The sequence below is a fragment of the Oncorhynchus kisutch genome, linkage group LG3, assembly GCF_002021735.2.
Source record: "Oncorhynchus kisutch isolate 150728-3 linkage group LG3, Okis_V2, whole genome shotgun sequence".
NCBI lineage: Eukaryota > Metazoa > Chordata > Actinopteri > Salmoniformes > Salmonidae > Oncorhynchus > Oncorhynchus kisutch.
The window spans coordinates 30761711-30776397 of record NC_034176.2 but is presented as its reverse complement, the minus strand read 5'-3'; the positions used below and the strand labels follow the sequence as shown (position 1 = coordinate 30776397).

The window sequence follows — 14687 nt, the reverse complement described above, 5'->3', positions numbered from 1 at the left end:
AAGTTATTTCTGTTTTTTATATTTAATAAATGTGCAAAAATGTCTTAAAACCTGTTTTTTCTGAGGAAAATGTTTTATTTCATCAATTGTAGAATAAGGCAGCAACGTAACAAAACGTGGAAAAAGTCAAGGGGTCTGAATACTTTCCGAAGGCACTATACATCTGCCTTCCAACTACATCTCGAGTAAGATCCAGAGCAGATTGAGTTCCAATTACTGGGGCAATCCTGGTTCCCCGCCCATCATTAAGGCACACAAGTCCTTTCTCACCCAAGAGTTCCTCCAACACTATTTATATCAGTCCGTGCCCCTCCCCAGAGTGCACTGTGGGCATTACAATCCCCACACCACATCACCCGTCTCCTATCTTGACCTTCTACACTCCCAAGAGCCATCAACTCTGGTCTCTTACACAGGTTGTAAAAGTTCCCTATTACCAGATCCCCCCCTCCCAACCACACATCTACCACTACATATTCCTGCTCAACTCCCTCTCCAATGTTACTTGGATGTAAAATGTCCAAATTGGAAAATAGTATGGTTAGCCTGCATTTAGACAGGCAGCCCAATTCGGATCCCTTTTTCACTAATTGGTCTTTTGACCAATCACATCACATATTTTCAACATATCTTTTTCAGAGCTGATCTGATTGGTCAAAGACCAAATAGTGAAAAAAAGGATCAGAATTGGGCTTACTGTCTAAACGCAGCCTATGCGAGCTTGAGCCAAACTGATTTAGGTGGTATCAATCAATGAAGAAGCATAATGAATGTATAATGTACGTATGTCTGGTCTGTGTGGTCATACAGACGATATGTTTTAATGGTGCAGAGGGAGGGATAGATGATCAAATGTCTCAAAACAAAAACTAGACTTTTATACGTGCTCTCTTTCTCTTGCTCGTTCCCTCGTCTTTGAAAGTACGTGCTCTTGAAAATGCTAGAAATATTATAGCTATACGATGAATGCAATGCTTGGGAAAATGGAGCTATTCATTATCCCGAGCTATTACGGACATAATGCTGCAGGACTTTCATGATAGGACTTTCATGATAATAAAACTCATTTCTCAATGCCAGAGACAGTATGTTTCCTGCTATGAAAGAATACCCCCACTGTGAAAACGTCAGAGCCATTGAAAAAAGAACAAGCTTATACTGCCATCTGGTGGAATGTATTGATATTGTTCATGTACAATTAACTGTGTAAAAGAATACATGGATGGACTCGTCTCATACAAACTCAAAACACATAAAAACACAAGGACATTTCATTTCTTTATTATTTCGTAAATGATTTGAGCTGGTGTACAGGGTAAATTATCTATAGATGTCTTCGGATTTCATTTGATTAAAAGGCTTGTACATGTATATATTTGTCATATTTGACCTCTCAATAACAATATAAAAGCAAACCAAACAAGTTGAAATACGCACAAGGCCCCTATTTCCCAGGTTGCAGGCATTACCCATAACTCAACAGTCTCTTGGTAGCTATGATGCTAAAAGTACATCCATAAAATAACTCTAATCCCGCTGACAAGTAAGGGTGCATAGCATTCTAAGTAAATATATATTTCCATATATTTTATATATATTCATTTATATTAAAAACATTTTCTGTGCATGTGCGCAGGTGCATTCCTTAGTATTGAGTAATATGCTATTGCATGAATAATGTCTTCAATCCATTCTAAATGAGTATACATGTGTTCTCTAGTTTTTGCAACAGTTAATATTTTTTTGCATGAAGTTGGGTTATGTCGTCACCTCCATGGTCTGACGTTCTATTGAGTCCTCCCTCTCCTTGACTCCACTCAGCCTGTCACTGTTTAGAAGGAAGCCTTAGAACTGGCTCAATCTCTTTTTGGTTTTAGGGAGCGGGGATGAAACGGGGGTGGGCTGTGTTGAGGAAAAATACTATTAAAAAAACCGCATAGTCAGTGAAGCCACGATGTTGTCTAACTACCCCTCTACAACCATAGATCCTCATCGCCCAGTCTGCTTTCCCTGTCTACCACCTCCACAAGTCTCCAGACCCAACCCCATTACATCCAGACTTAAAGACTGTAGGCCCACACTGTGTGCACACAAATGACCAGATACAGAAACCAAACTAAGAAGCATAATGAATGTATAATGTATGTATGTCTGGTTTTCCTTAAGCTCTTACTGAGCCAACCTTAAGCAGTCACATGGAGGTGCTTCACCATTCCTCTTTCTGCTGCCCCCGTAGCTTTGACCCAGTCAAGGTGGGGTCATAAACATGATATGTATTAATGGTGCAGAGGAAGGGATAGATGATCAAATGTCTCAAAACAACAACTTGAGTTTTATACGTGCTCTCTTTCTCTTGCTCATTCCCTCGTTCTGATTATGCATGGATGGGTTATATGGACGACATATCTATTCATATGTGTTCAGTGTTATACAGTTTCTTAAACAACAACAGATCCCGAGTTCAATAGATAGGCTAAACAGTCTGGCGTCTAGCCTACCTAGTCAACTAATATGTACAGAGCAAGAACTTACATTCATTACCTGTGGCTACAGAGGCTGATAAACCATGGGCCTGGACTGGAGACTAATTTCAATGTCTGGGTATTATTATTGCAGAGTGTTCGTCCATATACTCTCTGGAGTGTTTGAGACACACGTTTTCCTCCGATATGAGCAATGTAATGCATCAAGATCCGTTACGATACAATGCCAAGAGGATGTAAAGCATTACAGCTAATCTACATGATGTAGGATGGTATACTGTACTGAGGTAACACTACTGTAAACCATGTTTAAATCAGGGTAGGGACCGGAGAACCTCGGTTTAATGTCCACCAATAGTGTCGTATCACCTTCACACCCATGCCAATTCACCGCCCTCAACCCTGCACTGTCATTTTGTCAACACTAAATGACGCTGTACGGTGTCAGTCTCAATTGTACTTACAATCAGTGGACTCATTACACACACACACACACACACACACACACACACACACACACACACACACACACACACACACACACACACACACACACACACACACACACACACACACACACACACACATGCACACACACTTTAGAATTTCTCCTTAGAATTAAATATGAATGCCATTAAGGCTTAAAAGAACAATGAGTGGACACTTTTGGATGATTTGCATAAACCCCCCCCCCCCCCCCCCCCCCCCCCCACACACACACACATATTAAGACCTACTCTTTCGACCAATGTTATTGCTTTCCTTTAAACAAACACCAGACAATACATTTCTGATGGGAAAAGGGGTAGGGGTGTACAGACATCAGGAGAGGGGCGAGAGGAAAGGAGACAGGTTTGTGGTGGGGTTGTGTGGGCTCACAGTTGTGGGTCAGTATTACAGTTTCTTATCACAGTGATTGGTGGCTGGTTGTCTTCGCTAGTCTACTGAGAGTTGCCAACAAAACAAGCAACACTTACAATCCCAACACGTTCAAATCTCTGTAGATACCCACCTCTCCCTGACTGACTATCACATGTAACCAGCTTAACCAGTGCTACATTATTACCTGTAGTGGTGAAGTTACTTCTTTACCCTTATCGAATGATGGGTAGATGGGTAGATGATCTGTAAACCCTCTTGGATATATCCTGTGATATCAGACTGACAATCTGTTGCTGTGTGACAGACACGCCAGAGGGGAGATGCTACATTAATTAGGGGGACTCTGACCCCTGCTGGTAATGAACAGAACTGCTACATAATATCCATATTGAGAGGGACAGAACAGGACTGCTGCATCTACACTGAAAGGCTGGGGGAGTGGAGGGAGGCAGGGCAGGGCAGGGTGTGCAGTGCAGGGAGAATGGGGTGTGAGGATGGGGTGTAGAGATGAATGAGGTGGGTGGGCTGCATACATACATGCAGATGGTGGTGACAGGACTGCCAGACAAACTGGACTATAGCTGCACACATATAGCAGGGTAGGTGAAAGGTCTATCCAACGTTCTCATGATTTCCCCAGCCTTTACTCCAATTACATTCACCCTGGAAGCACACAAACCACTCCAGGGAGGTTGGTTGTGGGGTTGGGGAGGAAAGTCCACACAGAACCTCCTCTTTCTAAAACACAAAGAACCGTGAAATGTCTCTGAAGCCAATAATGCCCTCTAGGTGAGATGACGACAGCAAAGGGAGGCATCACATGAAAATCACAAAATAACAAATAACCGGACACACAAAAATGGACAGATAAAACAGGCAGAACGACACAGAGGTTTGTTTTGTTTGTTCTCATACCCACCAGATCTCAAGATATATAGAACATATACGCATAGAGTTAACCAGAGCAGAAGAATAGTTTAGGTGTCTGAAACAGCAGCATCATTAGCATCACATAGGGTTATGGTGACATAAAACACAGGTAACAATCAGTCACGTAGCATTTCAGTGCAGATAGAATGTACACCAATATCCTAAATGTAGGCTACTGGAGTGGGACAGTGAAGGGCTGAAACCAGCCTGTGATGTATTTAATATATATTTTGGCTGGAAGAGTCTGTTCAGTGTGACAGGGAGGGAGAGTGACCTGTTGCTTAGAGATAATTCTGAGTATTTTGACAGTCTCCCTTTTCAGAAGTTTCACAAACAAACACTGCCCTGTTTCTTTAGAAAGGGGGCGTATGAAATATTCACCTTGCCCTACACCCCAACATGGCCTCCTATCCAATACAGGAGTGATCCCCCCCCCCACAACCCCTAGTACTGTAGTGAAAGACAGGCCATGCGCCAGCAGTCATTCATGCTGATACATATAACAGGAAGCACGTTTTGGTTGCTATTTTTTTGTTGTCTGTGTTTGGTTTTGTTTTATACGAAATCATGCACCTAGTCTAGTAGTTGACATTTTTGGATTGTTTCTTTTTTTAAAAAGGTAAGAAAACTAGGAGTAAATCCACTTCGCTCTCGTGATCGTCGGCTTTGCCGTGGTGGTTGTTGTTATTATGAAGTTAGTGTTTTGTTCGTTCCAATCTCTCTTCTTTTCTCTCCATTATTCTCCTCCTCTTCATTCCTCCTGTCACCTGCCGCCGGTCATGTGTCTAAGTAGGATTGTTTTGGTGTGGGGCTCAAATCCTGGAGGGCAAGAGAACAGAGGTTAATATGGAGCAAGGACAAGGTTCCCATCAGTGTGTAGAGAATCAGACCCAACAGTTCTGTTGGATCGGCATGCAGGGTGCACAAATCAAGAACCCAGAGACGAATCAGTGAGTAGGCTGACCTGTCTATACCTGTCTATACCTGTCTATACCTGTCTATACCTGTCTATAAATACATACACACACAAACACAGCCAAAACACGGTCAGAGCTTGTCTTGCAACTGTCCTTGGATAAAGAGAAAATGTACCGCAACCTTCCTTTCAAGCATGGAAATAGGGGACTCTAGAAACACTGTCTTGTAGTCTTATACACTGAGTATACCAAACATTAGGGATACCTGTTGAGCGTGAAAAACCCAGCAGCTTTGCAGTTCTTGACACAAACCGGTGCGCCTGGCACCTACTAACATACTCTGTTCAAAGGCACTTAAATATTTTGTCTTGCCGATTCACCCTCTGAATGGCACACATACACAATCCCTGTCTCAATCGTCTCAAGGCTTAAAAACTCCTCTTGAACCTTTTACTGCAGTGGGTTAAATCAGGGACACACAGTGTGTTTTGTTGTTGTCTTAAACAAATCCTATTTGAAACAAAAGTATACACCTCACACACATATGTATGGTCTTGAAAAAAAGAAGACATCTACCCGTGCCAGCTATAGAGTTTAAATGTATTCAATTATAAGTTTGCATCCCGATATTACACTTTATAGACATCACATAACAAAACTGTAGAAACAGGTTTTTCTGTGTATGTTTTTTTTCTGTCTATTAATTCTGAAAAAAATATGAATAACATTCTCCCCATGAGGCCACTAGGTCATATGATGGCAGGAAAGGGAGACCCTGTCTCCTACCTTTCATCTACATGGATTGAAGTGGATTTAACAAGTGACATCAATAAGAGATTATACCTTTCACCTGGTCAGTCTATGCCATGGAAAGAGCGGGCGTCCTTAATGTTTCGTGTACTCAGAGTATACAGTACATACCGCTCTGGGGAGCTCTATTTCTCCTACTTTAAGAAAGTGTTGTGCATTGTCAGTCAAGTCATTGGTCATTGTTCTGTTTATAATGTAAATGTTTTGTCAAGATCTGTCTTACTAATCAAAGTGAACCTGAGTGTAGTAGTTGGTGCCGTCTCCGATCTGAAATGGCAGCAATCTGAATTTAAGGCTACTGCATTCCTCGGAGTGCAAATGCATGGGACCTGTTTCTCGTCTGGGTGTGTTTTATACGTCAGAGTAAGGGGCACACATGAATGCACGCATGCGTGAGCACACACACACACACACACACACACACACACACACACACACACACACACACACACACACACACACACACACACACACACACACACACACACACACACACACACACACACACACACACACACACACACACACACACACACACACACACACACACATACACACACACACACACAGTTGACCCAGATAGTTTAATTTGAAAGAACAACTGGCCTGCCAACTTTGACCTATGAAAACATGCTGGATCCCCAGCACCCTTTGATAGTGGAGAGCCACATGCAATGCTATCTGTAATAGGTACAACAGTCAGCACTAACATAAACATACTGCATGTAGCTAGACCTACTGTAAACCCAGTCAGACATGTACAGCATTAGTACGCCACCACATAAGGACAGCCATTGAACCTCCCCTTCACACCCTGCTGAATACCCACTGTAACACAATCTATACACACTGACCACAGAATCTGCTGTAGTTTAGACTCTCCTAAGACAGTATGACAACAGCTGTGCTACATCCATCTGTATTTGACACACTGATACTCATCTACAGCAAAACACTACACACTAATATACTATCTTATAAAGCCATATGTAACGAGGCATCCGAAGATCGGGAGGTCCGGTCAACCTTTCCTATTTCATTATTTTCTGATAGAACATCTAGAAGTAGATAGGGTAAGATAGACGATGAAGAGGACAAAGATAGGAATGTTTAAGGGCATAGACAGGAATGGTCGAGTCGGGACTCATACCTCTGTTGCCGAGGGATACAGTATGTGTAGTACAGAGTTGAGAGCGTTACCGTTCAACTAGACTTAGTTTTAATATTAAATGTGAATCTACTAAATCAATGCCACCCCACAGTCATACTGTAACATATTAATGCACAGTAGTTGCATCAAATGCCAATGATATAGTTCAAGCCACATCAAATGTCACTCTGCACTGTAGTGCTACAATTAGCTCAATGTCATTAGTACTGAATTACTGTAACAACATCAGGCCTATTTAATCCAGACAGAGAGGCAGGATTAAATGAAGGAGCCATAACCCAGGTGAGAGGTCTCAGTGGGTCAGTCAGTCCCGTACCTGCGGGGACATGTCGCTCTGCCACTCTGTCTGCATGCTTCCCTCACTGCTTTACTCTCCGCAGACTGGCACATTTCACTATCTGAGCACCCTTCTTCACATCCACAATATCAGGCTACATCAGGGAGGGGGGGGGGGGGTGCAAGGGGAGAGCCAGGGGCGGAGGTAAAGGAGAGGAGGGACAGAGACAGGTAGAGAAGAGGATGAGAGTAGGAGGGAGAGGAGGGACAGAGACAGGTAGAGAAGAGGATGTGAGTAGGAGGGGGAGGAGGGACAGAGACAGGTAGAGAAGAGGATGAGAGTAGAAGGGAGAGGAGGGACAGAGACAGGTAGAGAAGAGGATGAGAGTAGGAGGGAGAGGAGGGACAGAGACAGGTAGAGAAGAGGATGAGAGTAGAAGGGAGAGGAGGGACAGAGACAGAGAGGGAGAGGTGGAAGTAGAAGTGAAGGATAAGTAGTAGGAGAACAAAAATATGTGGAGGACAGAGAGGGAATCAGGAGAGAGGGAGAGAGTAGGGAGATGAAATCAGGAGAGAGGGAGAGGGAATCAGGAGAGAGGGAGAGATAGAGGAGGGAGAGGGAGCAATGGCACAGTGTGTGAGAGGTGAAAGATACGGATGAGGTGAAGAGGTGTATGAAGAGACAAGGGTGGAGAGGAGAAGAGGTTAAAGGTGACAATTGAGGTAATGAGCGAAGCGAGAGAGTTGACGGGAAGACAAGAAAATGAGAGGAAAGGAGACAATTCAAGAGAAGAGAGATAATGGAAAGACAGCCAAGCCAAGAGAGATGGGGTGGGGATTGGAAAAACAGACAGGAAAATAGAAAAGAGAGAAGCATCAGAAACATTGACATGGAATAGAGTACTGCACGTTGGAGGGAGCACACAGTCATAGTTATGGACTATAGAAACTTTGAATGGAGGCGGGCAGAGAAGACAGATAGACAGTCAGTCAATGTGGGTTACTGAAGGGGAGAGAACGGACCTCATTGCATTAGCACATCAAGAGCAACCAACCAACACCCAGACATTCATATCAACTGGAGAGAAAGAGCCATCCATCTATGTACTGACTGGAGACAGAGCAGATATCAGACTGCTGTTATGAAACCTGGAAGCATTAGTTTGTTGTTTCAGCCAACGCAGAGAGACAGTGCAAGCTATCAGAGCAGGATGCAGTTGTGGACTTTTTGGATGGTCCTACATGCAGGTCAGGATGGAGAGGGTGGACATGATGGGGGAAATGAAGCACAGATGAGTAATGCTTGCATGTTGGATACAAAATACAGCATGAGGACACTCACACAATCAATATTTCTTTCAGTTTCTTTGTAGCTAGGAGGATGGGGAATGACAACACAGGTTGATCTAAATTACAAACACACACACACACATCCCATTCACACGACACAGTCCATGCAGGTTTAGCGGTGGTCTACTTTGGACTAACAGAGGAATCTATACTGCTGATCCCAGCAGAGTAAAGAGATCGTAGTTCCCAGCTACACCCTTGTCATCTTCTCTAGTGGTTGATTGCTACATTGAGTACCTATATAAATTCAGGGAAGTTTACAAATTGACCCTGATGGGCCCTGTATGGTCAAGTTAGTCTCAGTCTACTTTAACTGTGAATCAATGCTCTATTTATGACAGATGAATGAGTTTGTTTAGAGTCTCAGCCTCTTGTACAGTAGCCCAGGTGAGTGTGGCCTGGCTGATGCAGGTCAGTGGCCCACCTTGCTGCTCAGGACGGCGTAGTTCATGAACTGCTCCGCCTCAGCCTCCAGCTCATCCTGCAGAGAGCCATCCACGCTCACTGACCGCTCCTGACCCCCCTCGTCACCTGAGCCCTTCCCCCTGCGCACCACCTTCCGTACAATCTGCACCGCACGCACACACACACACACACACACACACACACACACACACACACACACACACACACACACACACACACACAGGGGAGGGAGAGGAGGATGAGGGAGGGTGGTGGGAAAGAGAGCTTAAGAAGGAGAGATTGGTACTCTTTTGGGTTCTCCCTGTGTACCATTAAGGAACTTAATGTTCATTATAAAACACTGTCCTGGTTATATGTATCCTTATCAACCCCATCCTTACTAAATCTACCACCCACAACCTTTCAACCCCATCTTTATTAAATCTACCACCCACAACCTTTCAACCCCATCTTTATTAAATCTACAACCCACAACCTTTCAACCCCATCCTTATTAAACCTACTACCCACAACCTTTCAACCCCATCCTTACTAAATCTACCACCCACAACCTTTCAACCCCATCTTTATTAAATCTACAACCCACAACCTTTCAACCCCATCCTTATTAAATCTACAACCCACAACCTTTCAACCCCATCTTTATTAAATCTACAACCCATAACCTTTCAACCCCATCCTTACTAAATCTACCACCCACAACCTTTCAACCCCATCTTTATTAAATCTACAACCCACAACCTTTCAACCCCCTCCTTATTAAATCTACAACCCACAACCTTTCAACCCCATCCTTATTAAACCTACTACCCACAACCTTTCAACCCCATCCTTATTAAATCTACAACCCACAACCTTTCAACCCCATCCTTATTAAATCTACAACCCACAACCTTTCAACCCCATCCTTATTAAATCTACAACCCACAACCTTTCAACCCCATCCTTATTAAATCTACAACCCACAACCTTTCAACCCCCTCCTTATTAAATCTACAACCCACAACCATTCATACAGCAACTAAACATGACTGTGACACCTGTGAGAGCAAGACAGGGATAATTTTCCCATGTCGTGATTACAGTCATGACATTGGAATAAATCAAGGCATGACGATGAACGTGATGGTTCTTGATTATCAATTTAATAATCATTTCTATGAGGATGAGTGTAGTGAGTTGAACATGAATAGTAACAGGGGGGAACTGGTAGATAAGCCACAGCGCAGGGCTGTAGAGTAGAGAGAGGCATGCTGGGATAGATATCTGACCTTCTTGGTGACGATGTTTCCGTGCTCATCTGTGAACTGCTCCTCGCTCACTTGTTCCCCTGGGAGATCCTTGGCCTCGTCACCCTACGGGACAGACAACATGTACTGAACATCACTAAACAATACTGTCATACTGAAATACACATGATATACTGTACCGTCACACACATCTGCTCATAGATGAATGGCAAACTCATCAACAGCACACACTTATACAGTAAGGAGTCCAAAACCACATACTCTACATTAACATTATAAAAGGGACCAGTCAATACTACCAGAAAGATTGGATCCAAATACTTGATTGGCCAACAACTTTTCCACAGACATTAATGTCACACCTATGAGTTTGTAAGTATGAATTGGGGAATGACTCCGAGAGAAAACCAGGAGTCAGCATACAGAACGAAAAGGGTGCTGGAATCTAGAGCACTTTAAAATAGCCCCCCAGAGTGAGTCTCATCATTTAGCCACTGTCACCAACCCCAAACCAGAGAGAGAGAGAGAGAGAGAGAGAGAGAGAGAGAGAGAGAGAGAGAGAGAGAGAGAGAGAGAGAGAGAGAGAGAGAGAGAGAGAGAGAGAGAAAGAAAGAGAGAGAGAGAGAGAGAAAGAGATACATACATACATACATACATACATACATACATACATTCATACATACATACATACATACATACATACATACATACATACATACATACATACATACATACATACATACATACATACATACATACATACATACATGGAAATAGTAAGTGGTCAGGGGATCACTAATGGGACTGCTGTGGTGTTAGCACTAATACAATCAGAGTTGATGAGGTTCATAAGAATACAACTATTACTCCTAATAACATTGGAGGCGCCAGTACAGCTATTTATAAGATCAAAAGGTCCCGCAATTGAAACTATTGAACACAGCACCATGGCTGGAGTCTGCCCTATCCCCCACAATCCATAGAGGAAGGATTTTTTTGAGTTATTAAAGGTGTTGAGACCAAGAGAGGGATGGAGGGAGGGGGGAGAATAGGACCATGAAGATGGTAGAGAGATTAGAAACTGAGTTCATAGGTTTAAACACCATACAGGTTGAGCCATTCACAGCTCAACAGCACGTACAAGGCCTGTACAGTGTATCTACAATCTAAATGGGTCTCAACTGTAGGTCTATGGTCACAGCACGTACAAGGCCCGTACAGTGTATCTACAGTCTAAATGGGTCTCAACTGTAGGTCTATGGTCACAGCACGTACAAGGCCCGTACAGTGTATCTACAGTCTAAATGGGTCTCAACTGTAGGTCTATGGTCACAGCACGTACAAGGCCCGTACAGTGTATCTACAGTCTAAATGGGTCTCAACTGTAGGTCTATGGTCACAGCACGTACAAGGCCCATACAGTGTATCTACAGTCTAAATGGGTCTCAACTGTAGGTCTATGGTCACAGCACGTACAAGGCCCGTACAGTGTATCTACAGTCTAAATGGGTCTCAACTGTAGGTCTATGGTCACAGCACGTACAAGGCCCGTACAGTGTATCTACAGTCTAAATGGGTCTCAACTGTAGGTCTATGGTCACAGCACGTACAAGGCCCGTACAGTGTATCTACAGTCTAAATGGGTCTCAACTGTAGGTCTATGGTCACAGCACGTACAAGGCCTGTACAGTGTATCTCAGTCTAAATGGGTCTCAACTGTAGGTCTATGGTCACAGCACGTACAAGGCCCGTACTGTGTATCTACAGTCTAAATGGGTCTCAACTGTAGGTCTATGGTCACAGCACGTACAAGGCCCGTACAGTGTATCTACAGTCTAAATGGGTCTCAACTGTAGGTCTATGGTCACAGCACGTACAAGGCCCGTACAGTGTATCTACAGTCTAAATGGGTCTCAACTGTAGGTCTATGGTTTGACCATTCTTAGTTTTGTCCTCCCCTCCCTCTGTTACTATTCTATCTCACCTGGCGGAATACGGTATGAACAATATGATCCAGAAAGTTGCTTGAAAATACTTTTAATGTTGTTGTTGCAAAGTAGTTCTATCGTGCATCCTGTATATTCATCATCTATGCACAAGTCGGCATACTGTATGTGTGAGTTAAAATTCTACAATATAAATTAACAACTGTTTTATTAACATAATCTTTCATCTTTCATTATTGATCCCATTACAGATAAATTGCATGGTCAGAAGTTAATACGGTAAACAAGCAGAAATAGGTTTCTCTCCACCTTCTCCATTCGCCTCGACCCTGACCAACATTTCCCCTTGTCACAGACAAACATTAAATCACCTCTGAGCTTTACAAATACACACGCACACACACACACACACACACACACACACACACACACACACACACACACACACACACGCGCACGCACGCACGCACGCACGCACGCACGCACGCACGCACACACACACACACACACACACACACACACACACACACACACACACATACACACACAGCAACCATCTGCTTTCCACCACACTGTTTGTTACACTCTCCTTTATTATTCTCTCTCTCATCCTCTCGCCCCTCGCCCCTCCTCCCCTCCCCTCTCTGTTGGGTACCTTGAGAATGACCCTGCGGCGGACCACACGGGTGGTGACGTTCTCCTCTTCGTCGGCCATACCCTCGGCCTCGCCCAGCTCACGGTCTAGCGCAGCGTGCACATAGGTGAGCACAGAGCGCAGGGAGCCGCTGGCTATATGCATCACATTCTGACCGCTGATCACCAGGAAGGCCAGCAGCACAAAGCTGAAGAGCAGCTCAGTCACCAGGGCCCACATCACTCACAGCCCCTCCAAGCTTCTACCTCTGCAAACTCTCAAAGCAACCCAGCAACCCAGTGGAGCGCACGACACACCCACTCTCACACACCCAACTACACGCCCACCCACACACACACGTCTGTGCAGGCTCTCGCCGTCTATCCACGACACTTCTCTCCGTTTTTCTGGGGCAACAGCTGCACCCTCAGGCCTTCTCTCCTCTCAACAGGGCTGGCGTCTTGTCCTTCTTTCTCTCCCTCCACTTGTGTCCCTTCTTCAGCAAAGCTCCTACTCCACTAGACCCTGTCCTTCTTTCTCTCCCTCCACTTGTGTCCCTTCTTCAGCAAGCTCCTACTCCACTAGACCCTGTTCCTTCTTGCTCTGGCTCCGTCTCCCTCTCCCTTTCTCTCTCCGTCTGTCAGCTGGTCAGTAGGAATGGCTGACCCATGCCATCAAATCTAGGCGGCTGCAACCTTGGGAGGCTTCTATTTCCTCTCCCTCCCTCTCTCTTTCATTCCTTCGCTCTCTCTCTCTCTCCTCCGTGCTTCCAAAAACAACCCTTCACCCCTCGCTCCCTCTCTATCTCCCAGCCATGTGATCTGTAGTCTTTAAATACTTCTGGCTGCTCCAGAGAGGAGCTCTGCTCTGTCAGGCTGAGAGGCTGAGAGTGAGAATAACAGACTTGCACCCTGACCAACAGGCCTCCCTCAGGTAATCACACTACAGTATACTCCCACAGGTAATCATACTATACTCCCTCAGGTACTCATAGTATACTCCCTCAGGTAACCATAGTATACTCCCTCAGGTACTCATAGTATACTCCCTCAGGTAATCATACTATACTCCCTCATGTACTCATAGTATACTCCCTCAGGTAATCATACTATACTCCCTCAGGTACTCATAGTATACTCCCTCAGGTAATCATACTATACTCTGGTACACACAACCATACACTATACTTCCACACTTATATTATTATTCCAATGGCATGTAGGTATATGTTCCACCACCACACATAATTATTCTGTAATGGTTTGGGATCTATTTTACTTAAACAATACAGTAAGATGCAGATTGTCAGAAGCAAGACCATTTCCTGCCACTTATTCTCTATGGGCAACATTGTAGTCTGTGCTTACTGTTCCAACACACTGACAGTCCCAATATAACCTGGCAGTCCCAATATAACTTCCTGCCAGGGATAGCCCATAGAGACTGAAACAGCCCCTTTTGCTCTCTCACTGAGTCGCAAAGTTGAGCTGTCCTTTAGGGTGCTCTGGTGCAGTGTCCTTTAGGGTGCTCTGGTGCAGTGTCCTTTAGGGTGCTCTGGTGCAGTGTCCTTTAGGGTGCTCTGGTGCAGTGTCCTTTAGGGTGCTCTGGTGCA

General features: G+C 44.3%; 1 protein-coding gene across 16 annotated transcripts in view; it reads right to left on the bottom strand.

Moving 5' to 3' along the window:
- Window positions 1-1265: 1265 nt before the first annotated feature.
- The window catches only part of LOC109880218 (ankyrin-1), a 197068-nt gene continuing 183646 nt past the window's right edge, over window positions 1266-14687 (bottom strand). For 8 of the 16 annotated variants that reach the window (XM_031803974.1, XM_031803981.1, XM_031803986.1 and 5 more), the window contains exons 41-44: window positions 10517-10600; window positions 9244-9387; window positions 7510-7624; window positions 2435-5114 (exon numbers count right to left, since the gene is read on the bottom strand). In XM_031803974.1, coding sequence (XP_031659834.1) covers window positions 7553-7624; window positions 9244-9387; window positions 10517-10600 — 300 coding nt within the window. In that variant the 3' untranslated portion in view covers window positions 2435-5114; window positions 7510-7552. Of the gene's footprint in view, window positions 5115-7509; window positions 7625-9243; window positions 9388-10516; window positions 10601-13096; window positions 13880-14687 lie in introns of those variants that run through there. The other 8 variants (XM_031803988.1, XM_031803994.1, XM_031804015.1 and 5 more) reach the window with 6 other exon arrangements.